The sequence below is a fragment of the Molothrus aeneus genome, chromosome 2 (assembly GCF_037042795.1).
Source record: "Molothrus aeneus isolate 106 chromosome 2, BPBGC_Maene_1.0, whole genome shotgun sequence".
Lineage (NCBI taxonomy): Eukaryota > Metazoa > Chordata > Aves > Passeriformes > Icteridae > Molothrus > Molothrus aeneus.
The window spans coordinates 45402665-45430274 of record NC_089647.1 but is presented as its reverse complement, the minus strand read 5'-3'; the positions used below and the strand labels follow the sequence as shown (position 1 = coordinate 45430274).

Below are 27610 nucleotides of genomic sequence, written 5' to 3'. Positions count from 1 at the left end.
ATTCTTTAGGTTGTCTACTTATGTTTCTGATCTACAGGGTTACTTTTAATTCAATATGACTTCTCTTTACTGTTCTTGAAGAGTTTGTATTTGTAACTTTGAAAAACTATGGCCCAGATAGTTTTTCCCTGTGGATTAGAATTTGCAAGACAGGAATTTGCATCTTTACAAGCATATCCAATTTTTACATTGAAAGTCATATGGTAGAGAAAGAAAAAAATGTTTTTAAATACCAGATATGCTTATGATCTCTTTCTGGGATATATTCTTTATTTTACTGAACATGGAATTTTCCTGGAATGTCCTGGAAATTATGTTGAAGTTGCTGGCAGTGTGCTTCTGTGAATCAAGTACTATTTGAATGAAGTTTCAAAATTCATCTGTGGATGGTCTTACAGAAAATCTATGGAAGTAAAACTGGCTTTCCCCCTTGCATGTGATAGGATCCTATGGGAGATAGTGTCAAAGGGCTCACTGAGGTCCAAAGGAGGTGACGTGCACTGCTCTCCTCTTTTCTGCCAGACCAGTTATTTCATCATATCAAGTTATTTAAGCATGACTTGCCTTTGGTGAATCCATGGTGACTATTCCTGATTTTTTTGCTGTTTGTGAGTCTGAAAACAGTTTCCAGGATTAGTTGGTCCAGACCCTTCCTAGGGATTGAGGTGAGACTGACCAGCCTCAGTTCCTTAGGTTCTACTGCTTGCTCTTCCTGAAGATAGACATGACTTTTGCTTTTTTCCAGTCTTATAGTACCTCTCCTGTTTTAATAGATTACTGAGAGTTGCCTGGCAATGCCATCTGCCAGCTCCCTTAGCACTCAGGGTGCATCCTGCCCGGGCCTGTGGGCTTGTTTATGCCCAGTTTTCTTAAGTGTGCCATGATCTGATCCTCTTCCATCAAAGATACACCTTCCTTGCTTCAGATTATCTCCCTGGCCACTTTTGTATTCTGAATTTCACTTTTACACTCTTATTCAGAAATCCTAACTGATACTCAAGATGGTAAAAATAACAAGTGCTTATCAGCAGATTCTTTGTGCCTATCATGATGTTCATTTGTAGACAGTAAAAGTAGTTAAGTAAAAAACTTAACAAACGTGCTTGAGTGACTTCCTGAAGAATGAAATCAGAGTGACTCAGGTGTTCTGACAAGACAATAATTTGGTTGCTGATTTGGAATTATTGGAATTCTAAATCGTAGAACACATCTGATGAAAAAAGTTATATTTGTACTTGATTGGTCTGTATTTCTTACAAAAAATGAGAATTTATGGAGAAAAGTAGGAACAATTCAATTTGTTTAGGTTCAATGAGATTCTGATTTCTCCTGCTGCTTTTTTTTTCATTATTGATATTCCATACTACTTGGTTTCCATTGGTTGCAAAACTGTGCTCCCATAGCAAACAACAAAACATAACTGATTAAAGACAGATTCCACTTTAAAGCTTGTTGATTTTACTCCTCTTCAGAGAAACAGTCCAGAGTCTGTGCTCACTAGTACCATATTTCAAAAAGTTGTTTAGGTTGTTATTTCAGGTGGTTTTTATATGGGCTTGCACATGTCTGACTTTCGGATGCACATCTGCAGCCTCACCCTCGAAGTGTTTCCATACTTCATTAGGAAGTTAGCCATGTTCATTGGCTGTTTAATAGCAGGTTACTTCACGAGCACATTTCATTTATGCAGCTTCTTTGTTATGATTTTCTTCTCAGAAGCTATCTATTGTTTTTCTTTTGTGTTTGGATATGACCCTAGCTTTTCATCTTTCTCCAACATGATTCCATAGATCTACTGATTAGGAAAGATAAAGGATCTGACCTGTGGAGTAGCTGACAAGGTTCCTGTTTGAACTAGTCTTTAATTAGGAAACACAATATACTTTGTTGTTGTTTGCATTTGATTCTCTCGGTATTTGTTTCCTTTTAAAAAGCCAGAATCATAGAGGTTTTTTGAGAACTTTTTAAACATTTTCTGAAGAGATCCTTTTTATCTTACTCCCCTGATAGTCACTGAAATACAGAAATAGTCACAAATACGGATATCAGGAGCAATTGAAAATGGGTAGACAATGTTTTGTCCGATAGGCTTATTTTCTTTTAATTTTTCCTTAGAGAAAAAATACGTTTTAAGAAGAACTTGATTCCTCTGTGATTTTGTGTTGATTACATGGCTCTTGCAGATTTTCTCCTTCCTAGGATTACATGGCATTAGGGATTCCAAATTCCTTTGAAGTTATATAACCCAGGTATCCCTTCCAGGTCCAGTTGTTTGCTGGTTGCAGGTCTGAACAAGATTCAGGTGTGCACCATTCCTCCCTCTCTCCCTTGGCACTCTCTGGCTGGAAAGAAACCCAGGTGCATAGGCAGAAAGTGAATTGCAGTGTGAAAACTACTGGGTTGGCTGTTTTGGGAACTAAGCTCATGGAACATATCCTGGAGTGCACTTCTCCTGCAGCCTTGGTGCAGCCACGTTGTCCTTGGGGCTTTTGAAGAAGTCCTTGTGCGAAATGCGTGTGAGGTTGTGCTCCTGCTTTGTTGATGCCGTATTACATTGCAGACAGTCATACTCAGCTCTGAGCCTACATGGTAACCAAACCAACTGACTGTGTAAACAAACACCCATTTGCTCCAATGTTGTTTGAAAATTTGCCTTTCCATGCCTCACACTGTACTTCATGGAGTAATTATAATTTGAAGAGGCTGCAAAAATCTTCAAATAATGATTGTATGTCTCTTTGACAGTGTAAGAAATATGCATAAATCCTAGAAGGTTATGTGAATGGCAACATATGTTAGCTCAAACTACATGGACCCAGAATAATTAGTGTTCCAGGGGGGCAGAGGCCAAATTTTGCCACAGGCTTTATTCTTCTCTCAATTTTCAGTGATTGTAGGTTATAGCTAACCATCTCTCAAAAGGGTGTGGTTAACCACAGTGCTGTAATGTGAAAGAAACTTCAAAGCGGTGAAGATAAGCTATGCAGTTGCCTTAGGCTTGGGAGAGACTGAGCTGAAATAGGAGTTGGGCTGAACGTATTAAAATACACTCCTAAATTTGAAAACTGCAACCATCAGACCTTGTGGACATCTTACTAAATCATTTAGACTGAAGTGCTGAGTACTTACAATATATCAAGGCTGATCTTGCTTTGATATATTTTAATGGGGTTTGAAGAGAGACATGAATACTCTTTAGCACATTGGTGTAGAGTAAGAGGTTAAAACACAGAAAATACCATCATTGCCTGTTTCTTTTGGAACTGTCTTGCTCTAAAATCTGTAGTTATTTATTTAATGAGAGCATGATCATTTCACTACAGTAGGAGCTCTTTAGCAATAACCTCGGTTACTCTCTGTCCCTTCTTTGCAAAAATGAAGTCTGTTGGGGTCTGCTTTTGATGTCAGTGTTGGGAAAATAGGAGTGCAACAAACCACTAATGCAAGAAATCTGAAATCTGTTTTTTGTTATCAAAAGCTGGAACTACTGGATCGGAGGTCAGTTGGACATCACCATTGCCAGAATGATTTTGGAATCTCCTACATATTTAAAGCAAACTTGGTTTTAATAAATAAATACAATTTGTAACAAGTTTTGAGTGATACTTGGTAAGACTGTATTCAGCTGCCCTAAAATATATCCAAGTATACTGTAATTAATTATATTTCTTTTATTAATTTTGTAATATCGAGGGTTGGAATGTTTTTGTTATGATTTGCCATTTTTATGTAAGAGGGGAAATTAAATCTCCTTGAAGATAATCCCAGCTTCAGTTTCTTCTCTTCTGCCTATCATTATACTGTTGGCTCTTGGTTTTTTCCAATGTATTGATAATTGGCAGAGTAGTTGATAGTGTGTCAAAGAATTGGCTGAACATCATCCAGACTGGCTGTGATTTATAAAGCCAGTAATGGCAGGAGAGTTTTGTGTAATGGGGCTCGAGGAGTGGTGGTTACGTCTATTATGGTCATATTTATATAACATCTCTGCAGTATTTTATAGTCATCTCTCAATCATGGTATCTGGTGATAAAGGGGTGATTGTACATGTTCCAGTGGGCTGCCATCCCTGTCACCTTCTTAAGGCACTCTCCTCTTCTGTGAAAACTGCAGGAAAATATGAGTCTAACTGGAATTTTTCCAAGGCTGCTAGGGAGCAAATATGCATATTCCCCAGCCAGGAACCCGAGAGAGGGAGTCTGCAAGAGGCCACGGCTCTCTGGGGAGCTCAGATCAGTAGCTGGCTATCTGCACACATCTGTTTCTCAGCCCAGCACATAGCAAGCCATTTTTCATTGTGAACTACAGATAATTCCACTGTGATTTTTCTAACATTGGAGTAGATGACAAGTTTACTAAGTACTTGGAAATATTAATTCTGTTCTCTTTCATTTTGAAAATAGCTTGATGCAAACTTCATTTAACAGCATTTCAGTCAACCTGTATATAGTGTGAGATTTGTTTTCCTTTTAGTGCTTGCTGTTAATCTACTGGCCTATGGCAGTTTGTGTTGACACTTGTAACATGTTTTTAAATCAGATTGAAATGGAATTCTGTAAGGTCTTAGCAAGAAAATTCTTTTTGGTTGCTCACACCAATTTACTTTGAGCTGATCTGTTTCCTGATGGGTTTTGAATCTTTGTGTTATAGTAAAAGATTATAGTCTTTTAGCAGCATGCAATTATAATTTCCACCAAAAGCAAATATTGTTGAGGATGTGAAGGAATATAAATTTATGTTCAGTAGGTACACCGATCAGGGTAGAACAAGGTTATATTTACATTGGCAGCAGATGCCAGAAAGATAACTTCAAAGAAATACAAAGATTAAATTTTATATTTTTTGGCAGTTGTACTGTTGTTTTTTGGTGGTTTGGTTTTTTTTGTTTTGTTTTTGTTTGGTTGGTTTTTTTTTTGGTTGGGTGTTTTTTTTTTCTGGTACAAGTTATGCAGTAAATTTTTGTGTGTAATCTTGAAAATATTAATAACAGTGAAAAGACCAACTGTAGGTGATATTAAATACAAAGAAACATCTGAAAGTAATTTAAAGGGTATATTCTCATGCCATCTAAAAATTGGGATTCTGGAGGGGAAGGGGTGAAATTTTTAGTTTCTCTGTGTATAGAATTACTTGACGAAGTAGTTGGGCATGATTCTAATTCATGATGCTAATTTTCTTGTCTGTTATGGTGTAGCCAAGTGCTACAGCTAACAGATATAGTAATTTAAATTCTTGAAAAAAGGTAAGTCCTAGTACTGTAAAAAAGCAAAACTAAAACTGCAGTATATTAAAAATGCTTTTGTTTATGTTTTGTGCCTTGTCAAAATTTTCAGATATAGCTGTATTTTAAATGCTAAATTAAATGGTTCTAAGGTGTGTGTAATGCTTTGAGAAAATACATTATTTTCTGGCTTGGTCAGAACTGAGACTTATATACCTGCTCAATCACTATTTTATTTCAGTCATTTAGGAATGACTGAGTCTACAATAACATTGCTTTAAAACAGATATAATTCCCTGCTTAAACAAGGTCTTAATGACAAAAATCAGTTAAAAGCCTTGAAATCTGTCAATTCTGTGCAAATGTGTAACAGGTATCTTGAAGAAATTAAATAATCCCTCTACACTATAATTGCACTTTCTTCTTGACAAAGAAATCTGATAGCTGTTTCTGCTGTATAGTGACATTAAAAGTTAGTTAGCAGTAAGTGCTACCACTGACGAAGCTGTCAAGGTCGCAGCATCCTGATGAAGAGTGTCTTGTCTTGTTTTTTTGTAGGTATGCTGCAGAAATCCCCTTCAGTTGAAGATTTTGTGGATGCCCTTGTTTCAGACTTAGACCATGACTTTGAAACATTTATCATGGACTCATAACAACAGAACTGAATTCTTTTATGGAAGATTGCGTACGTCTTCATAATTGTGGATAAAATATTGTTGTGACTGGTTTTGCTTTTTGGTGAACACTTTCAGAGTTTGACTGTTCATGTTGGTGGAACAGTAATAAATACTTTCATTGGATCACTTGGTTTCATTTATGAAGATGACTGTTTTCCATTGCATAGGAGTTTAAACATGGAATTTGGGAGAACAAATCCTCTAGCATGGTCTGTTAGAAAATTTGATCTTGTTGGAAGAGAGTAAATGGGAATTGAACTCATGTTCAGGGTGACTGGAGGGGCTTGAAAGGTCTTTTGGTGCACACATTGATTCACTCTTAGGGTTTACCTCTTGATGTTATGGCCCAGAACTGCTCACACAGGTCATTCTCACATGCTCATGGATTTTCTTTAACTTTGTTTAACCATATTTTTTGTAGGAGTTCTGCATTGGGAAAAACAAACTGTGTTTGAAACAAAGGGAAAATTGGAAAGAAAGAAACTAGGAGCTGTATTTGAGATAAGGAAGAGAAGGATGGGAGAAGTAAATCTGTGGTCCTACTGGTCTGTAATGGAAAATTTTAGGTGAGGAGGAAAGAGGTATGTTGCAACACATAAGAGAGACAAAGGAGTAAAATAAGTACCTTACAGATCATCTGGTCCCTGCATGTTTGTTCACATGGAGTTTCCTTTTAATGATGAGTAGACGAGTTTGGGGAATGGTTTAAAGTACAAGAGGGTGGGTTTTGGGGGGAAACAAAATAATTCGGAACAAAAATGTTTTTCCAGGACAGGCTGGAGCAGTTTAGTACGGTTGCATATTGTATAGTGGATGATGAACAAAGGGAATGTTATCAGTGGGTTTTTCTTTTTCCATCTAAGAAAATTTTGAAGTGGTATTTGAGGATGTTTTGGGGGGAAATAAAACCCCAAACAAAAAACAAACAAACAAAAAAAAAAAACCCCAAAAACCCAAAAAATCACAAGTCAAAAAAAAAACCAAACCACTAAAAAACCACAAAAAAACCCCGGGTGATTTTTGCTGTAGGAATGGCCTTGTTTAGAGGTCCTCTGTAGGTTGTTATAAAACCTATTTTAAGTGTCCTGCTCAGTGGAATTGCAGTGAAAGAAGCAAGACAGGAAGAAACCAAAGCTGAGAGGTGAGAGCAAATAACGTAGAGAAGAAAGTAAAGGTAAAAGATCCCAGCCAGAAAAAGTGGGTGTTTGGGAAGGCATAAATAAGAGTGAGAGCTGATTGGATGATTTGCCCTCTTTTTAGCAGAATCTGTGCAAAAGGGTATTTGATATTTTACCCAGTTTTTTCACTGCCTGTTTTTGCAAGGTAGAAGTTGCCTTGTGTGAGTAGCACTGTCATTCTGGTAGGGCTGGGTTTAGACATTCTCAGATGCATTGGTTAAGCCATAGTAGGTGCATTTTCAGATTTGTACCACAACTAGGCTTATTTCTTGTACCACTGACTCACCCCACTGTGGGTCTGCAGTTGGTTCCTGAGAGGAAAGAATGAATGGTTTTGCTTAGCAAGCTAGGTGGGCATTTTGCTGTAAGTGAAGTCATTAAAAAACCCACAAAGTGTCAGTTTAGGTGTGAGTAGAACCACATTGTGAAGATGGGAAGGCCTGTAAAGTATACAATAGCTGATGAATGTAAATTTAACAGCCCATAGTGGGGTATTTAATGGAAGTGTATTTCAAAGGGAATTCAAGGGTGTTGCTAAGGGAGCCTCTTATTGTTTGTTGCCTGGGTTTTGTACTGGAACAAACTAGCGATTATGTTTATCTGGAGCTGGCACACGTTGAAAGATTCATTGTGACAAAAAGAACTGAGCAAACGGAAATCCTCGTGCTGACACGGCTCTGGAAGCGCTGCGGTAAAGAAAATAAAGCATCATAATTGGCGGAATAAGCAGAGCATTTACAATTAAGAGATTGCTCCTACATTTTAATTTGAAAGAAAATTCAAATTTAGTGTATTTTTAGTGTACAGATACCTCTTCAAACTATATGTAGTAGTCACATTGCTTTATGCTCATGGCTGCTATTACTTCAGTAATTCACCATCTCATTTGATTCTTCTGCAAACAACAGTCTTTTCAAGGTTTTATCAAAGTGGCATCAAACAATATCTTCTTAATATGAAATCAGATGTCAACAAAGAAAGGAAGAAAATCTTGCCTTTAGCCTGAGCATGCTGGATTGCAGCTTATTGCTCAGATTTATGACTTGTGAGATATCTGACAAAGACAAGAGCTGGTAGAAAAATAAATACATCTCAGAATGACAGCTTCAGGTTCTTTTATGAAGAAACTCTGTTGAGTCCATTGATTTTTTTTTAATGAAATAACCTTTGAGGATTGAACAGTAGACATGATTAAGCCTCTAGAGAACATATTATATACCACCACAACAAGGTTAACTACAGAAGGAGAAATATTATTCTAATTTTTTTCTCTTTTTTTGATAGTTTCTAAAAATGCTTCCAGCTGTTCAAATGTCTTTTTCCCTTTTTTTTTTTTTTTTGCTTTTCAAGAGACTTTTATGTTCCAGCAAATAATGTGTACTCTCAGTAACATGAGACCTCTCTTGTGACCAGCAATGTAACTCTTCATAAATGTAAAAACCACTGTAATCCTTTTCCAGCATTCCATGCTTTCCCACTGGGGCTGCTGAACCAGCTATCCAAAAGTTTGGTTTATTATACTGTAACTCAGCATCATGCTTTTAATCTGAAATTTTACAATGTTTTGGATTTTGGCTGCTATGGAAAATAAGTAGTGAACATCTTCAGAAGAAATTATACCCTTATGCAATCCTGAAATAATAACACATAATTATAACACATCAGAAAAGCACAGGTGGATTACATTTGAAAGTCTGAGGTGTGAACTTTGCTGCTTTCATTTTTTTAAATGTTTGATGTGATTATTTTTCTGATTCACTTAACATAGACTGAAATATTGTGTAATAATTACTATCAGGTGACATAAATACAGCTGGTGCTGGATGGAAGTTCTCTAAACCTCAAAGAAGATAACAGGAGGAAAAGGCAGCAGTTAAGAAGGCAGGGAAGAGAAGGGAAGAATTTAATATAGATTAGAAACCAGGCATGGGAATGGGTTGATACAGAAGCAAAAAAACCTCTGAGTTAAAAGCTTGGGCAGAGAAAAAGAGGACTTTCTTTGCACAGCAGTAAGTCTGAAATGGAAATTACAGCACTGCCAGTAACAGAAAAGGCAGAGGTGTTCAAAAATCTTTCTGCTTTGTGTTCAGTGGAATGCCAGATGGAAGAATTCATATCATATGCTGATAAAAGCTTTTCTGCAGATGTTAAATAGCTGCTTGTACAGCGAGTCAGAATCTAAATCATTGTGCAAAAATAAAAAATGAATTTATATCAAAGTAAGAGACTTTACTATTATAGATGACACTAAGATGGAAATGTAGAGAGGAGATTATTGTAGCAGCAATATTGATGGCTTAGAAAATATGCATCTTAGTCTATCAGAAGATTGATGTAATGATGATGCAGAAGCATAAATTTGAAAGATTGAGCATTGATCTGAAAACAAGTGTTTAACAAGAGCTGGTAGCTGAAATTAGACAAAGTTGCACCTGATTTCTAGTTTATATGTTGACAGCAGGGACAACATATGAGAAGAGCTGGGGTTGACTGATCAGCACCAGAAATGTACATCAGAACTGGACTGTTTTCTGAAAAACCTGTCCAAATTCAGATTAATTCAGAGAAGCCTTGTAGCCTCAGTTACACCAGGGAAGAGCCACCTTTTGTGGTCCAACAAGCTGTGGGTGAGGAGAGTGTCTTTAGATGGAGGTTTTTTACAAGGGTAGCAAGTCTGTGCTTGCTGGATAACTGTCCTGCTGGCAGCTTCTCCTTGTCTTCTGTGGAGAGCTGGAAAAGCAGTGCCAGCCAAAGGACTTCCTCTGCTTGCTGTGAAGTGAGAGGCACTGTGTGTCTGCTATTTCAGATTGCTTCTGGGCAAAGTATTGGAGATTTTGTGTTCCCAGAGCCAGGGATTTATTTGTGTGCTCTTGGGAACAAGTTCAAATTGGCTCTTTGCCCCAGCAGGTTCGCAGTGTACCAAAAGGGGAGTATTACATTAAAGTTAGAAAGAATTTAAGAGTTAAGGAAATTGAGAATTGAAGATGCATGGTAGCAGAAGGCAAGCACACAGATTTCCCTGGGAAAAGGACCGTGGGAGAGCAGCTAGTGTGCTCCGGGAGGAGAGGGAAGGAGATAAAAGATAAGGAAGTATAAATCAGCACCAGTAGGGCTGTCTGTCGGCCCTTCTGATCTTCCCCGGGCTGAGATTTGTTTATTTTCAAGTCCGCTGCGGCTGCTCCTCAACAGCTGGCATGTGGAGCTGCACGGGTGTAGGAAATCATTACAACTTCTTGTTTGGAGGAAGTATCCAAAAAATCTCTTGGAGACAAACTGCTTAAACCAGAAGCAAAGTGGCGATACAGATCTGACAGGATGACTGGTTGGTGCTCTGCTGCTGTGTAGATTTAAAAGCACACTGGGAAGGGAGCGGGATGCCTCTTGCCAGCACTTGCCAAAGAGCCAGTAGCTTCTAAGGGAGTTTGTAAGTGGCTAAAACTTGCCATTCTGGCTGCATTCATTCTTTATGAGAAGAAACAGACATCTTCAAAATGGAATATATCCTACCAGTCTAAGGATGGGGTTGAACCAGTTCTTTCATGTGCCTTTTCTTGCTCCAGTAACTAGAGAGAGAGCACAGATGGCTGGAATAGAAATGTCAGGAACTCTGGTTTCTGTCCAGAACACCTCAAAGTACTGGACTTTTTTTAATGTTACAATTTTTCAATTTTCAAATGCCATCATTGTTTGCTTTTGCTGTCTGTCATACATGACTGAGTTCATGCATCATTGACAGCATCACATAGTACAATACTAAAATGGACGTAGAAGGTGCTCTTAATGAATCTTCAGGACATCTTGGGTTCTATGAAGTGCCTTTTGGATGTTGTCCCTCTGACTCCTTATGACCCTTTCACTTCACTCCTTAGGCAGCTCTAAGTGCACCCATCTCCACCTGCTCTTACAGCCGCACTAGGACATGACCTAGAGGGTGGGAGGAGATGAGGGATGCTTTGGGCTGTGACTGACCGGGGGGTTGTGATCATGTCAGAGGAAAAGCAAAATGGCACCATGGCAGGTTCTTCCCACCCCGTCCACAGCTGCTGCTGGTGCCCATTCAGCCTGGGGTTTGTATTGTGCTCTAACAGCATTTCTCATCCACCTCCCCATGCTGTGGGAAAGCTGGGCCTTGGGGAAATGCCCTGAATATGACCCACTAAGAAGCTGAAGCATTGCCAAGCTGGGCCAATTTGGGGTGGATAAGCCCCTTCAGGTTACAGGCCACAGGACAGCAGCTCTCAATACACTGCAGGCAGCTGCTCCTCATGAATAATTTATCAGGTAGGTGTTGGAAGGTGTTTGGCTGATGTTTGCAGCAGCCCTTAACCTCATCAAGCTCCTCTGGCATACTCACAGCAGATTAGCAGGGCAGTTGTTAAAAATAGTCTGTTTATTAATGGTGCTCTTCAGAAGTAGCCACAAGGCTCAATCATAGCCTACATTCAGTATTTAAAATACATATGAAATAAAAAACATGTATAAGATCAGAAGGGCTTGCTGGTTTCACTTAGTGCACTCTCCTACCAGCCCCACTTATCTTCCTCACAAAGATGGAATCCAGTTAACTCACCTTGCATCTCCCTGCACAGAGACAAATCATCTTCCAATATTTCTTTCTGTAGCTCAAATGAAGTTATTATAGACTTGTGTTATTTATGTTGAGTGTTTTCCCCCAAGGTAATTTGACAGCATCCCAGCTCCTGGGTTGCTGATCTGCAGTATCTGCTGTGGGCAGCCAGGGGCTGTGTGGAGGTGGCTGAGCGACAGCCTGGAAGCAGAGGCTCTCTTTGGCTTTGGGCAGCTGAGAGGGCTGCAGCCCACAAGTGCCTGCATTTCTTCACATGGGTGTTGGAAATGAAAAAGGCATTAAAATTGCCTTGGATGCCTTGGCTTACAATGCCTCTGACATACAGATGTACTCAGTTGTCTGCAATTCACTTCCAAGGAGAATACAGTTGTAACAAAATCATTTTATAAGAGAGCCCTGGGGGAACACAAGTGATAGAGCAGCTTTTATAACATACTAAAACTTCTATAAAACTAATTATATATGTTATCAAAATGATTCATGCTAGCCAGAGTAAATCTTACTCATTATAAATGAGAGTAGAAGTGACAGTTCATTGTCTCTTAACATTTGCACAAATATATCGCCTTTTCTCCCTGTGCTGTCACAGGGAGGTTGGGGAAGGAATTCTCCAAGAGCTGGAGGAGCCATTGCAAGGAAGAGGCGATGCCATTGGGGTCTATAACCTCAGCTGATGGTGACAAGGTAAGTTCTCATCACTCCTGATTCCTCACCATCATGGAAAATTTTCTTCTTACCTCTTGTAAATTTAATTTATTGTCTTGCCCTGAAGCCTGCCCAGCAAACGTGTCCCTCATGCATGGAGAAGTGCTGTGTGTCTGTAGGTTTTGCTCTCCTTGAAACTATTTAACATTGAAGGTCTTTTGCAAAACAGTGCTGAATTGCTGGCGGTGTTTTCCCTAAGTAGGGATTTAGATAACTTGTTCTACTTAATCAAATTAGCTATCTTTGATTTCATCTGGTGTTTAAGCCAAATTCCCAAGACAAAGTGGTTTTAATAGTCTGTTCAGTTTGTAATCTCTGTTTTCCAAGAAAATCAGCTTTTTTTTTGTTTGTTTGTTTGTTTGTTTGTTTCTGACAGTCTCAAATGTACATGAAAAACTGATGTAGGCTGGCGGACTACAGGGAAATAGCTAATTTCAAATAGCTAATTCAGTTTCTTTCTTTGTGAGCTATCCCATTTCCCATGCTTTCCCTCGGTCTGTCAGAAGTATCTGTCAGCTGGTCTGGCACCTCTGCCTCTCTGGCTATAGCCTGTATTTTTTTCTTCTTCTCTGCTTCAGGTTTGTTTCTCATCCCATCTTGCAACTCCAGCTTTTTCCTCCTTATTTGGGAAAAAAAAAAAAAAAACTTTTGCAAATTAAAGTGGGTCGGTAAAAGCTACAAACTCCTTTTTAGAACTTGTTCTCTGGCTGTCAGGAGCCTTTGATTCCAGCTGAGACCACTGCAGATCCCAGTCTGCATGGTCTCAGCTGGAATCAAAAGCTCCATACGCTACGGAAAAGGTCACTTCAGGAGTGCAGGACTTGCTGGAGCAAACAGGAGCCTTGAGATTTGCTCTTCTTTTTCCATTATTCACCTGGGCTTTTAGCCTGGAGCAGAGAGGCTGTGCACCTCTTATCAACATTAAGACTGGGGAAGGTGACCCTCAGCTCACACTGTGCTCAGCCAAAGGTCCCTCTGGTGCTCCAGCTCCAGTAGAAAATCCATCAGTGCTCTCAGTCAACTAAAGGACATGTTTGTGAATGCTGCATTAGCTTTGGACCTCTGAAACAGTGTTTAAGGGCCAAAGTCAGCATGGGGCTTCTGTGATTGTTGAGAGGCTTTGTTAAAAGTGAGCTCCTGGATAGTTTATTTATCAAGACCTGGAACCTCAGTCACAGTATGAACTTGGAAATAGGAGAAATAGGAAGTTTGATCTGGTGGTTTGGCTGATATCCTATAATTCTATTTTATTTCCCCCTGAATGTTGGGGAAAATGATGGGGTAGGTGAAAAGCTTTGTTTTCTACAAAATGGAGAAAATTCCTTGTTATGCCAGATTATCAAAGCCAGTTTTGGGTCTTTCCAATTGTACTGCTACTGCTCCTTACCATCCTCCACTGAACTGAAATAAACAAGAGTAAATCCGCCAGATAAATTTACCCTGTTTATACTGACTTACCCTACAGAGAAATTCCATCTGGACTCAGGGTGTTGCTCTCCAGCCCTGCAAAGCTGGTCCTGGGACAGACAAACTCTGTCTCTGCAGCCAACTCATTCTCCTACCTTTTGTTTGCCTTTTTCCTATTACTATACCATAAATACTACAGCCTCCTGGACATTGCTATTTGTACCAAAAAAAAAAAAAAATACAAACAGAACACTAACAGAAAGGCAGGCAAGTGTCTGGCAGGGGTGTCTTTAACTTCTCTCTTCATTATTACTGCTCTAAGCAATTTAAATGTTAATAAACCAGCTCAAAGTGGAAGGAAGCACTGGATTCAGCATGACATGGTTAGAAAAGAGTAGGTGTTGATATGCCCAGAAGTCATCTGGGGCTCATAACATCCCTTGTCAGGGCCCATGGAAGCCAAACTGGTATTTTCTTGCTCTTCAGGAGCGCTGGGGTGTTTGCCAGCAGCCTCCACATTTCACTCCACTTTCAGAATCATTATCAGTGAGGCTGCTGAATTGCCATCTCTGCTGCAGGGACTGGAAGAAATCTGGGCACTGGTGACACTGAGGGGATGAAGTAGTTGGTAATTGGTGCATTTTCTATGAGAGGGCTGCACCAATGAAGACTGGGCCTGCTCAACAGCACAGCCACAGTGACAATGCCCCAAGAGTGTTGATGCCTTTGGTGGCTTTTCCTGTTGGCCTGTCTAGCATGCCTCTTCTCTCTCTCCCAGGAAAGGGATGCTGAAGTGACAATTGTTGTTGGCCGGCTCAGCTGGAAGTTTACAGTATTTAAATTACAGTTCCAGGTCTGAATTTCACACTCAGACCCGTGAGGTGGGATCAGCTAGCAAAGGAGGAGGTAATTAAAGGGCCATTACAGCAAGCTGGTCCCAAGGGAGCCATAATGGTCCTGGTGAAGCTGCTGCAGGCACACTCAAGTCACATCCTCAGCTGTCTTGCTGAACTCAGGGCTTGGGAAGTGTGTTCTTATGGGTTGGTTTGAACTGAAATGTGTACAGCATGTACAGCACAGCTGTGCTCATTGAAATAGGAATTCACAAAGCTCTAAAGAGGGAATTAAACCTTGCTGAGGCCCGCCAAGAAAATGTTGAGTTTTTTATTTTGACTGGAAACATGTAAATCACCTGAATACCTTACTCAGATTTACTTAAAAACTGCTTTGAGAAGTGTTCATAGAGAGTCCAGTCACAGTCTTCATACAATCCCAGATGGCATGATACAAATGTTACTCTTTTCTAGGATCTGTTTTGTACAGCCTACTTTCCATCTTGATTTTCTACCCTTTTGGTACTGCTGATGAATATGTTTCATTTTCCCATGGCTTCTACTCCTCAGTGCTGCACCGAGTTGGCTGCCAGCTATGCCAGCTCTCTGTGGTGTTTGGAATTTTGGAATCCCCCTCCTTGTTCAGGTCAGCCTGAGACTTCACTTTTTCTTAATTAAAGCAAAAGAGGAGCAAAAAAATCCCAACCCAGAAGACCACTGGAAGAGCTTACACATGGCAGTGGCACCATTTTCAGACAGTCCTGTATCTGGGCTTCCACACACCACAAACTGATGGATTAATTGCAGACAGAAGTATTCTTCAGCTGCTGGAGGTCCATGAGTAGTGCTAAGAAAAAGGCTCACTCATTGACCCAGTTTGCAGTTTCCCACTCCATCACCTAATAAAGAGCTTGAGACAAGCAGGCCAAGTGAAAATGCTCCTTTGTGGCCACATGTCACAGCACGGCAGGACATTGCAATGGTGTACATATTTCCTGTGTAAAACCCACTCACCCACCGGAGGACTTTGAGCAAACACCAACAAAACTCTTTGCAAAAGCAAAGGGAGGGGCAGATGCTATGATAACACAGGATTGCTCCTGCTGCAGGGACAGACAGAGGAGCTGCTGTGAGCCACGGCCATGGCATCGCTTCTGCCTGTGCTGGGGGCAGGTGAGGAGCTCCAGAGGGACTGGAACAGCCAGAGCCCAGCCCTGATTAGCAGCTGAAGGGGCTCTTGAAAGCCCCCATTTTAGGGCCCTGTAGTTTTCTTTCCTGTAGAAGTGTAAAGATTGTAACAGCATAATAGAAAAATATATAATTCTATTGTTTACACTGGACCTGTTCAGCATCAGTAGCTGGGGAGGTTGAAGAGATGAGGGTGTGAGGTGGGAGTGGAGTGCTGCCAGCAAGCCTGCAGGCAGTGGGTGTTTCCCTGCCCAGGCATCCCCTCCCAGTGTCTGTGAGGAGGACTCTTGCCTGTTTTGGCCAAAATTAGATTGGATTCTTTCTTCCACTTCTTCCATCTGTTCTTAAGTTTTTGAAATGTTTTAAAACATTATTGTTAAAATAATTTCTGTTTGATTGAGTATAACCAAATAACGTATAGCCATTATAACTTTGGGCTGATTTATAATTAGCAGTTCTAAGCAGGAGAACAATTTAACTGTGTCATCCTTTCTGCTATAACTTCATTGCTCCTTGGTGCTGTTTTCCACCAGCCTAAGAGCACAGGAGGAAATGCCTGCTATGTCTCAGCTAACAGGTCAGCCCAACCTGCTTTGACTCACCCATTTAGGAAATTGAGTCGAATACCAGGTGTGCAAAGTAGATCTGATATGAAGGATTATTTGTTTTGCTGCAGTATTTTGTGGTAAGATTATCTCAGGGAAGAGAAAGTGAATGTTCCACACCAAAAAAAGAGGACAGCTTTGTGTTTCTAGTCAGTTTAAACCATTACACTTCCCTACTGACCTGTCTAATCTGTTCTACAGATAATTATTTTCCAGCACCTGAGGGTAAGTCCTGTTATCAGCAATTTTTATGTACTGTCATGGATAGCTCTGTCTCCTGCTGTGACCAGCTCTTGTCCCTAGTTTTCATGGAGGGTTCTTGCAGAAAAAATCCTGATCAGGGCATGTACTTAAAAGAAATTCTCCATTTTAAGCACTTTACTTTTTCTTCCATTTCAGAAGCAGCTGTCCACAGATAAGAATCCAACCAAATAAATCCCTGGGTAGATTGCCTTTGAATTTGAGCTCTCTGCCTTTCTAAAAGCAAGCTTTACCTTGTGCATGTGTTACATCTTCCAAAATAATCAATTTAAACCCCCAGTTCTGTTTTCCAGTGGCGCGGGGAGATCAGACCAGGCAGTTGAGGAGAATGGGAAATGCAGACCTGGAGGAGAGCAGGCAAACAAGTACCTGACAATTGCAGCGGTGATAAATAAGGCAGACAGGTAGGAAAGAGCCATGAAACAGGAGGAGAGGGGATAAGAAAGAGACACATTCCTTTCCTGAGTGGAAAGAGTCTTCACTGTGTTGCTATTTCTGACACGGGGCAGGAGATGGGGAGGACAAATCCTCCTGTGTCAAGAAAAAGGGGTAAATGCAGCATGTCTTCTTCACAAAATGGATATTTTATGAAGACTAAGAAGATAAAATGCTTGGTATGCTTGAGGGGCAGGGTAATTCTAGAGAATAGAAGAGTTTTCTTTCCTACTTGTTTTCCCATGCAGCCCAGAGTTATTTAGCTGAGCTTTTAATACACAAGTGGGAATTTTGCTGAATGATTCTCCAGTACAACTTTTATGCAATTTTTTTCTCCTGTTTCTTTCCCCTCCGCCCCTTTTTGTTTTCTTTTGTTTGAACTACCCATAGGCAGTGGTTCAACAGCAGACTTTTAAAGAGTGGGTTGTTGGTGTGGGTTGAGGTTGATCTGGTCAAAGATGTGGGTTTTTTTGTATTTTTTCCTGGCCTGGTTACCGGGCCAGAGGACAGAGCAGCAGTAAGAGAATGAAGCAGTAGTTGATTCCAGAACCATTAGGATTCTGGGTGGCATTAGGATTGACTTTTTTTTTTTTTTTCTCGTGAGAAAATGTAGTGCAAGTTAAGCAAAATCTGAATACAGTCTTTTTATTGTTTTGTCCAAAACCTGAGGAAATTAGGAAAAGAACAGAGATTGTCAGGCATTTAAATCCTCCAGCTCTCACAGCATGGAGTGTGACAAGGCCAAACTGGAAGCCAACTTCTCTTCCCTAAGATCAGGTAAGAACCACAGGGGTATCCTCAGAGGAGCTGCAGCAGCTGTAGACCTTGGACTGGATGAAAAGCAAACATCAGAAAGCAGATCCAAGGAAGCCTTGAGTCCAAATCTTGTAGTTGTTTTTGGTTCACCCCCTCAGCTAACAGATGATAACAATTGCTTTTTACTAACCTCTCTCAGCTGCTGCACTTACAACACTGATACATCTGCAGAAGGTGCAATATTGCATCTTTGGGGATTTTTGGGCTTTTACAGCTTATGTCTGCACCCCTAGAGTTGCAGAGGGAAACCAGCTTCAAGAGGCTGCCATGTGCTGGAAATGCCAGCACTGCCCCCTGTTCTCCCCTGCCTCCTGCAGCTGCTCCTGCTGCCCCCACTGCCCAGAGTCCCCTCGCTGCAGAAAGGCAACTGAAGGTTTCTTCTCCAGGAAAAGAAAGCATCTGGGCCATAAATGCCACAAGCCCTCCTCAGTGACACTCTGTATTAGGAAACATCATCTGGCACTCAGATATTTTTCAGGAATCGCTTCTACAGCACTTGCCAACACCTTGAGTCAACTCCAACGCTGTCTATTTGTTGTTGAAAGCCACAGGAGATGTAATTTATGGCATTCTTCAGCTCTTCCCTGCAGATCCCACAGCTTCTCCCATTGTATTAATGAGAAGGCTGAACCCACAGGGCTTGCTTCTATTAACCCATCAATACAACAGGCATTTTATCGCCTAAAGGATTTAGAGTCTCTTCTGCCTGAGTCCATCTGTTCTGCCAGTTAAAAAACAGTGTATGAAGATAACTTTGAGGTAGTTCTTGCCCATAAAAAATTGATTGGTCCTCCTTGAGTAAGCAACAGATCCTCCAAGGTTTAAAGTATGTTTAAAGATATATTTAAATTGAGGATTTCATTAGACTGAGGGTTTAACATGGAGAGTAGCTGCAAAAACCTTCCCAGAGAAAGCTTGCTTATGTAAATTTTCACAGCATTTTGCCAAAGTGTACAAATTTTTCTGATCAAGGATTTTTTGTCTTTTTGTGGTCCCAAAATATCAAAAAAGTATGATAAATTTTGACAAAATGCAAGTGTTATTTGCTGGAATATTATGGGTCTGGTTTAGTATTACAGTCAGAAAGATATTCTCACTCTTACACTGGTGCTGTGTCCCCTTAGCTTTAATTGTTGAACATTCTTAGGGAAAACATTTAATAAAGCTGAAGCTCTGGTAAAGGAGCACAACTACTGTTGTATCTAACAACATAAACCAGCACCAGGTTGGTCAAAAACTTCCTTTTTTCTCTTGCAACAGAGAGACTACAAATGGCCAAGCTGATACTTGCTGCTGAATTTCTTCAGGTTAAACTCAGCTACCAGATGTTGCTGGAATCAAGATCAAAATGAAAAAAGAACATTTGCAAGGTATGGACAAAACTGGCATGGTAAATACTGTTACCCTGCTGATTCCAGATCTGCCTCATTTTGCTTTGGGCTGCTGCAGAGTGTATGTGTGTTTAGGTGAACATGAAATTAGAGAATTAAGGTGGCTGTAGACTAGTGCTTTACTTTGGCTTTTAAAATATGTAATGGCCCCTTCTTGCTCTTTTTTTTTTTTTTTGGTGCACTAAAAGCTAGATATCCTTTTCTCATTATTATTTTAATGACAAATAACCTCTCCTGCTACCATTTTGTTCAATATTGTAGAACACCCATTGTGTGCAACTTTTCCCCCTTAAGGCTCCCATATTGGCCTGTGAAATGTCTACGGTGCTTGGATGCCTGGGCTAAAAGGCATTTTAAAAAACTGAAACACAACCTTTAGGATTTTTTTTTTAATGATCTCAGTTCATTTTGTAATCTCTGCCATATGCAGAATAAGTGCTTGGGTGGTGGATGTACAGGCCTCCCCTGAATTGGTCCACAGTTGTTCTGTAATTTCCTCAAATTTAAGGACTTAGGAATAAAATTACTAACTGACCTGGACAATGCCCTGCTGCAGGTCATGTGCACGGTGACAAGTTCATTATTTGGTACACATTCTGTATTTATAGTTGTTTATTGTTATGTTCCAATTAACTGTGTGATACAGATCTGGGGCAAATCAAAATGATCTCTGGAATTCCAGTGGTTTAATGTTTTTTCTAAGCTGTAAATCAGTGCTCTCCCTTAAACTGTTGGTTACAACCAGATTTTGATATATTAGCTGCTATACTTAAGGGAATTTTTGCATGCTAAATAGCATGTGAATTAGCCATCTATAAACTGAGACTGAAACCTGGGCAAAAGAAATGGAAAACTCCACAAAGACTGAGGCTCAGGGGAAGCACTTTCTAAAAGCTGCTTTCTCTTTTTGTCTGCTTTTCCACCAATGCTTTAGAAAAATGTCATTTATAACCTTTTGAGCAAGGCAAATCTCCTTTTGTCAGATCAACCAAAAGAAAAAAAAAATCCAACTGTGATAAGGATTTAGAAAATCAAATGATGGGAAAACCCCCTCAGTCCTCCTCGGCTGACCCTGCTGTTGAAGTTGTGGCACTGTGTAGAAGCCTCAGTGTGCCCCCAATCTGCCACCCTCTCTGTCAGCTGGCTATTAGAAAACATTTCCTCTAATCCCATCATTCAGTGCTGTTGTGGAAAGCAGCAGGCTCCCCATGCTCCCCAGCAAATCCCCCCACGATGATTTTTATCCTATTGAAAGCGCCACCTTATCGGACATAATCGAAATGGCTCATGTGCTGCTATGTGAAGAGCAAGTGGGTTTTACCATCACTCAGGCCAAACTAAATATGGATTAAATTGCACCCTGCCAGCACAAAGTGTGCATTGTGTGGCTCTGCTCTGCAGTGCCCAGCCTCAGCTTGCTCCATGCCTGATAAAACACTGCACCCTCCTTCTATCCCCCTTTTTTAAAAGGGCAAAACAAAGCAGCAGTGTCTGTGCTGGAATGTGCTGCAGGTAGTGATCTAAACCTCCATCACCAAAGACAGTGAGAGGATTAATTTAATGCATGGAGGTTGTTGCTTGGAGGGACTTCATAGGAATGCAAACCAAAGGCCCTCAAAGAGCCCACAACAAAGGGAAAAGCCACGTGATCTCAAACTCTTGGTAGGATGGGGAGGACTGGATTAAGGGCTTGGTCTACCTTGTAGAAAAGGCAGGAAATACTGTTGTACTGAATAGGAATGCAAGCAGGGAAAAGATTTTTGGGGTGGGTGCGTTTTTTTCTAGACCTTCTGAAAAGCTTGGGTGGGAAATTGCAGCCCGGTAAATGACATTTATATAATAATTGGTGTGAGCAAATTGGTCTGTGCAAATTTTCTGGTCATGTATGTCATTCGTTCTGAGTTGTGCTTTGTTTCCAGATAGAGTAAATATCTGTTTTTCAACTCCTGTTTATTGATTATATTTTTAAAAATTTTTGTCAGGGGCGCTCCACTGCAACCCTGGCAGTGCTGAGAGCCATGAAGATCCCTGTGTTGGCACAAGGTGACCTCCCAAACATGCCACATGCTGCTGTGCAGACTTGCAGACCTCCAGGTGAACTCCAAGGACACTCAGGTGGGCTGGGCATGTGGCAGTCAGAGCAGAAAACAAGTAGAAGGCTGCTCAGGAGTGCAGCACATGGACACAGGGGGTATGAGGAGTCCTTGCTATTCTGGGTAGGGGATCCCCATTTAAGCTCTGAATTATGTACTTCAAAGAATGTAGAAATAATGGCACTACACTGAAAAGAATCAATGTGGAATTTGCTCAACTAAGCCAGAGACAGGGACAGAGCAGCTTTTGAGTCTCCCTCCAGCTTTTCCCCCAAAAATCACACACTCCAGACAAGCACCCTGGCTTTATGTTATATGCAATGCCTATCTGGATTCAGTTTCCAGTCACTGCTTATGGCTTTATCATAAGGACCAATTTTATGCAATTATCAAATTACTCTTTCTTCTCTGTCTTCTACTCTTGTCAGTCAGACTGTGCCATTGCTTTCTTATTAATTTAAATTGGGGCCATGACTCCAATCCTGCTCCAAAAATACAGCTCCTCTCATTATTTGCTTATCTGTCTTGTCTGAAACAACCTAGTGGTGTGGAGCACCAGGTTCTCTTTTCTAAGACATTGTAAAGACAGCACTTTGACTTTTCCCCCCCACCTCTTTTCCCTCCCCCTTTCTTGAGAAGCAGAATTTTTAAACAGTTTTGAAGCATTATGATTTTAAGCATTGATATTAATTTTCTGCTTCTTCAGGATCCTCCTGCTTGAAAAATGATATTACTGCTAAACTGCAAACATCTCAAGACAAAGACACACCAAATTCTACCATAACCTTAATGTAATTACCCCATTGTGAAATTCTAAAAGAATTAGAAGAATTCATCACTAAATTTATACAGAAAGCTATTATTAATTTGAGGTCAACAAACCAAGACTGGTTCACATAACATTTTATTCACAAGTAGAAAAAGTATTACAAAACAATTTATACAAGGTTTTAATTTACATTTGTTAAAGGAGTATTTAAAATAGCACTGTAAGTCCCTAGACAAGACATGTGGGCAGTCTAAATGCAGTGATGGTGGATGTTTCTATTGGCATGTACAACATTGCTTGCCACAGGCAATATACAAAAGACCAATTTGGTTAAATTAAGGAAAAAAGTATATACAAAATATACACATATATCTAAAAAACACTCTCTTAATTTTTTCCTCCTAATTTGCTCTCAAGCTTTCACTCATTAAAAAAAACAAACAAGTATCTTTTTCTAGGGTTGCTGGGTAAAAACAATTACACAAATTTTAAATTCCAATGGGAAAACACACTGTGGCAGTTGCTGGCAAAATTTTTGAACATTGCTTTTTCAAGAACTATTATTAGTGTAAAGTTAAATCTCTGTATGTTCTGGAAATATTTTGCCATATACTGAAATGCACACTGGATTTTTTTCTATTTACAAAGTATATACAAAGAAGCACATATCTCTTCATGTACATGTAGTGAAAAATAATGTTTTGTAACTTCTTAAATGTATGAAAGTATACAAAGAAATTATTCAAAACTACTCATATTTAAATATATGTGTGAAAGTATTTATCTGAGTAATTGTACTGTATAACTGCTTATTATTCCATCAGTGACCAAAAGGTGGTACCTACTACTTAAAACACCAAACCCAACAATGGCCAGAAAATCACTTGGGTAACTTGTTCACATTGGTTTGATATTTGGGAACTGTTATTCATGGCTTTTGCACTAAGGAATAATCTCACTGGTGAAGAGGTGGAGCATCTCTCTGCCATGGCTGCCTGTACTGTTTTTAGATATTTTTGTGCAGCACCTTTTCTGTGTGCTTCAAAGCAAAAGTCTTTTTCCATAATGGATTCTGAATACTGTCTCAACATTTCCATTGCCACACAAACCACGTGTGGAAAGATGAGTAATATTTATTGCCAATTTGTTGGGATCTGTTTTGCTGATTGCTTTGCTTTAGTCAAGGCACATTGGGTACTTTAAGGAATAATTGCTAGATTTCATCACAGACAAGTGTGAGCCTGTTGAGTGTCATGAATCAGTGAAGGTTACTGACATTATCCACAGAAGCAAAAACTATTTTAGGGATGAAAATGGCTGAAAAAAATTATATTATGGGATGTGATAAAGCAAACCACTTCTTACGTTGTGTGTGCAAAATTTGAATTGACACAGTACTACAGTTAGAAGGACAGAGGGTCTTGAATGAAAGGGACTCCTAAATGAATTAATTAGTTCACCACAGAGCTTGACCCTTAAAAATAATGCATTAATAAAAAATCTTGGTAACAGTCTCACTGTATAAATACTTTCATGGCACACCTGCTATAGTCTGACATTTTGATTTGACAGTTGATTACATATTATTTCAACATTCAAAATTATAAGCTATAACAAGAAGTGCTGTATTCCAATACTGAGACTACTAATTAAACACAATGTCCTTATCTATATGTCTGACCTTCATTAAACTAAATCTAATTTAAAGCTAATCTCCTCCTACACTTAACAATGCAACCTCCCAAAAATGTAATAATTGGATGGAGGGGACTTCAACCACACATACTGTATGTAACATGCTAATTCTCTAACTCCCCAAACTAGCTTATTGACTATAATGTAATACATAATAAAAGCTTCAGTTTATTAATAGGTGACCCTTTTATAAACATAAATGGATTTTTTTTTTACAAATTTTACGTCCTTCAATAGCAGGAATACTATTTAAAATTAGAACCAGTAGAAAAAAAATCCTAATGCATGCACAAATCCACAGGCAGAAAACTGGCACCATATTGTCCCACATCTTCTGGCACCTGTAGCTATATTTAAGACCCCCCAAACACTCTGAAGTATTTTTATTTCTTGCTGTATTTACATATACTATTAAGCTCACTCCATTAGACATTTTGAGACTCTGAGGAAATAGAAATCGATTGGAAAGGTCATAAATCCACTTTCAGGGTCCTCACAGGATGCTCCTTGAAGTTTAACTTCACAGCTGTTACAGCTCAGACACAACTGCTCAGAAGGTGTGAAATGATGCCATTTTTTTCAGCTGGATTGGATACCATGCAACACTGAAGACCAGACTATGTTTGATGAGAATCAGCAGGGGAGTGTAAGGGAAGCATTCAGCTTTAGTGCTGAGAAACAGCTCCAGTCCCTAAAACAAAGTGAAAGAAGAGTTGTTACATAAATTCATAAGAAACCTGTATGCACTTCTGTATTTGACTAAAAGAGTAGAGGTATACTTACTGCTTGCTGTAAAATTCACCTAAACCTGAAGATTAAACCTGTATTAAAACCCACATTAAAAAGCTTAGAATTGTGTGTACATGTATAATATATGCTATATTCTGATTTTGTGTTCTTCTTTTGAAATATAATAAAAATAAAACATTGACTTATGAAAGGCTGTAATACATCCTCAGGCAGTACAAAGACCATCCTTGCCTCAAAATATTTCAAAAAGACATGAAAGATGAAGAGCAGATGGGAAAAAATGCTATAGACAGAGATGAACCAATTGTCTTGGAGTTGTACAGCTGGCCAATGTTCATCCTGAAAATACATCTCAAGTAAGCCTAGTCCTGGTCCTGTCCCATAAACACTACTGAAATTTCTCTGCCAAAAATACACACAATGATGCACTGTAGAGTCTGAATGGGAAAAAATTGTACAAAATGAATCAGTAGGGTCTACTATAGGAAAAAAAAATGAAGAAAAAATTAACCCTCCTGAAGACCTTGATTATTCAAAAGGATACACAAATCTCAGTAGTAATAGAGGACAGCAGAAAACTATCAAAGCATACAGGATTTTGAGATGCTAGAAAAGCTGTCTCCATACACACATAAATCAATGAGAAAATTTACAGTTCATACACCGTAACAAGTAGAGTGAAATAAAAGCTAATTTTTGTAGTCATATTTTAAAATCCTGTGGTTCTTTTGATCTAAGAAAATTCTTAAATAATATTAATTGCATACCTCTGAAGTTGATGTATGGTTTGGTGAGAAAACACCCACAAATTTCTGATTTTTAAAATCCTGTTAATATGGAAATGTATTCCCTTAAAACATCAGGAACTGCTAGGAACTAGCAGTACTGAGATCTGAGGTTGTATCCATGTCACTGTCCCCTCCTACACACAGCTACAGAGTACAACTGTCACCAAACAATATTGGGCACACACCAAAATAAGACTGTCAGTGCTGCTATCTGACACAGGGGCAGGCAGTGCCCAGCATCGTTACAGACAAAACTTTACACTGTAAATAATACATTGAGAGAAAGATGTGCCACCTGGATAAGGCTGATGTTGTCAGTGACACAGCAGATTTTCAGGTTACAAGTTCCACTGAAGTCAATGGCAAAGCCATTCTAGATTTAACAGTCAGTTCCCTTCCCTTTTCTCCTCTTGACAATGTCACCTACCTAAACAATTAAGGATTTACAAAGAAACTACTGCACTTACATGCTTTCAGAATATGTGTGGTTCTTGCTAAATACTAATTACTTTCTACTTCATATTTAGGAATAACACAAAAGTGTTAGTGCAAACCAAATGGAAGAGGATCAAAGGAATGCAGTTTTACTTCTGCAGATAGCCCAAAATTTTCATAATTACAGATAGCATAATTTTCTTAATTAAATTTGGTGCATAATTAATATTAGTGGCAACTTCTTGTGTTCCTGCCTCTGAGTTCATGCACAGGAGACTATTTCTCCTTTCCAGCCACAACCTGCATAGGCCTGGAGTAACAACACCACTTGCCATCAGAACACAGGCCATTAGTTACTTGAGGCCCCAGATTACTTTCAAAAGTAGAAAATTCCATTTTAAAAGTACGGAGCACAGGTAATATTAAAAAAGATATAATGATGAAACAGCAGCAATGTGACTTTTTGCAATAGTTCCATTGTTACATAGTTGAGACAACTGTTTATCACCTCTTTGCACCTCAGACATGCATTTTCTCTGAGCTTTTATACATAAAGTTGCATTTTATGGACTAACTTACATTTTATCTGATGGCATGGGAATATAAATGGCATTATAAGGCATTTGAGATTCTCTTGTGTTTCTAGTACTACCGCAGTAACTCCACAGAAAGGATTTGTAAATATTTTTAAATTAACACTTGTATGTCTTTTATGCTTTGTTTGCAATAAGCAAAGCTAATTCCTCAGTTCTCACTCGTAAACAAAGGCTAGCCTCACACGATGGTTTGGTCACAAGGCTATTAAACCAAATTTTTCTCTTAATACTTAATGAAAAAAATCCTTGATAAAAGCTGACTAATGTACAGACTTACCCCTTTCAACAGCACAGTTTGCGTAATTACACCTTTCAAATTTAGTTAATGATTTAAAAATGTGAAACTGCTGGATCTCTTGTAGAGGTTTAATTTATTTCAGCAATAGCTAGGTGTAACCTATGGAGAAATATAACCCTAGAACTTCTTACAATTCTATATTTATCTAGCTCTACATGCCTGGAGCACTTATTCTCATTCCTTTGTAGTTATGTTTTTTACCTCTTTATCAGTCCGTAGCGTCATTTGTTGTTCCATTACACTTTGTCTTTGGCTGGCTTTCAGCAGTCACCGAGTTCTGAAGTGATGAAACTTCTGTGCATGTTCTATGTTCGGAGATTTCAAAGGACTTTGCAACAATTCCATCAAGAGACTCAGCTGAAAGAAGTACTTCAGTTGGTTCCTGGTTATTATCCAATTCAACGGCGGCTGCATTTTCTGTCTCAGGGCTGCAGGATTTTGCAGATCCTCCAGCCAGTTCTGAATATGATTCACAGATAGAAATGCTGTCACAACAAGCTGAGTTTTGCATAAGAGGCCAAGCATCTGGAATGTCTCCACAGGCAGAGTGTGAAAGAGAACCAAGGAAAGCAGGAATCATTTCTCCAACAGAATCAGCAGCTCTGCAGAAGGATAAAAGGCACATGACTTACAACCATTCCAGAAAATATTATCAGTATTTTAATTACTGATCATTTGTAATAGGTATTTCAAGAAGGTTTAACAGGGTTATATTAATACTCTAAAGACATCCTGTACAAAGTAATTCTATTGAGAAGGAATACAGTCTGTTCCTTGGCTGGAAATGACAAAAGCTCTGGTGACCAATACTCTGGACGGTGAATCCAGGATTCCACAAAACATGAACTACAGTTGGAGCTGTTTAGGGTCAGAAATATGAC

The 27610-nt window shown here is 39.4% G+C and overlaps 2 protein-coding genes and 1 long non-coding RNA gene across 6 annotated transcripts in view; 2 read left to right on the top strand and 1 right to left on the bottom strand.

Annotated features, from left to right (window-relative positions):
- Nucleotides 1-6021, top strand: part of MIPEP (mitochondrial intermediate peptidase) — a 65913-nt gene extending 59892 nt beyond the window's left edge. Inside the window, exon 19 of the mRNA XM_066570935.1 lies at nucleotides 5780-6021. Within this exon, the coding sequence (XP_066427032.1) occupies nucleotides 5780-5874 (95 nt within the window). The 3' untranslated portion in view covers nucleotides 5875-6021. The remainder of the gene's footprint in view (nucleotides 1-5779) is intronic.
- Nucleotides 6022-19181: 13160 nt separating this feature from the next.
- Nucleotides 19182-24796, top strand: LOC136553363 (uncharacterized). Its single transcript, XR_010783146.1, has 3 exons — nucleotides 19182-19284; nucleotides 21288-21399; nucleotides 24446-24796. It is a non-coding gene; the product is annotated as an uncharacterized lncRNA (long non-coding RNA).
- The window catches only part of TNFRSF19 (TNF receptor superfamily member 19), a 56639-nt gene continuing 51313 nt past the window's right edge, over nucleotides 22285-27610 (bottom strand). For all 4 annotated transcript variants that reach the window (XM_066544831.1, XM_066544830.1, XM_066544829.1 and 1 more), the window contains 2 exons: nucleotides 26931-27331; nucleotides 22285-24553 (listed from right to left, as the gene is read on the bottom strand). In XM_066544831.1, the coding sequence (XP_066400928.1) occupies nucleotides 26938-27331 (394 nt within the window). In that variant the 3' untranslated portion in view covers nucleotides 22285-24553; nucleotides 26931-26937. The remainder of the gene's footprint in view (nucleotides 24554-26930; nucleotides 27332-27610) is intronic.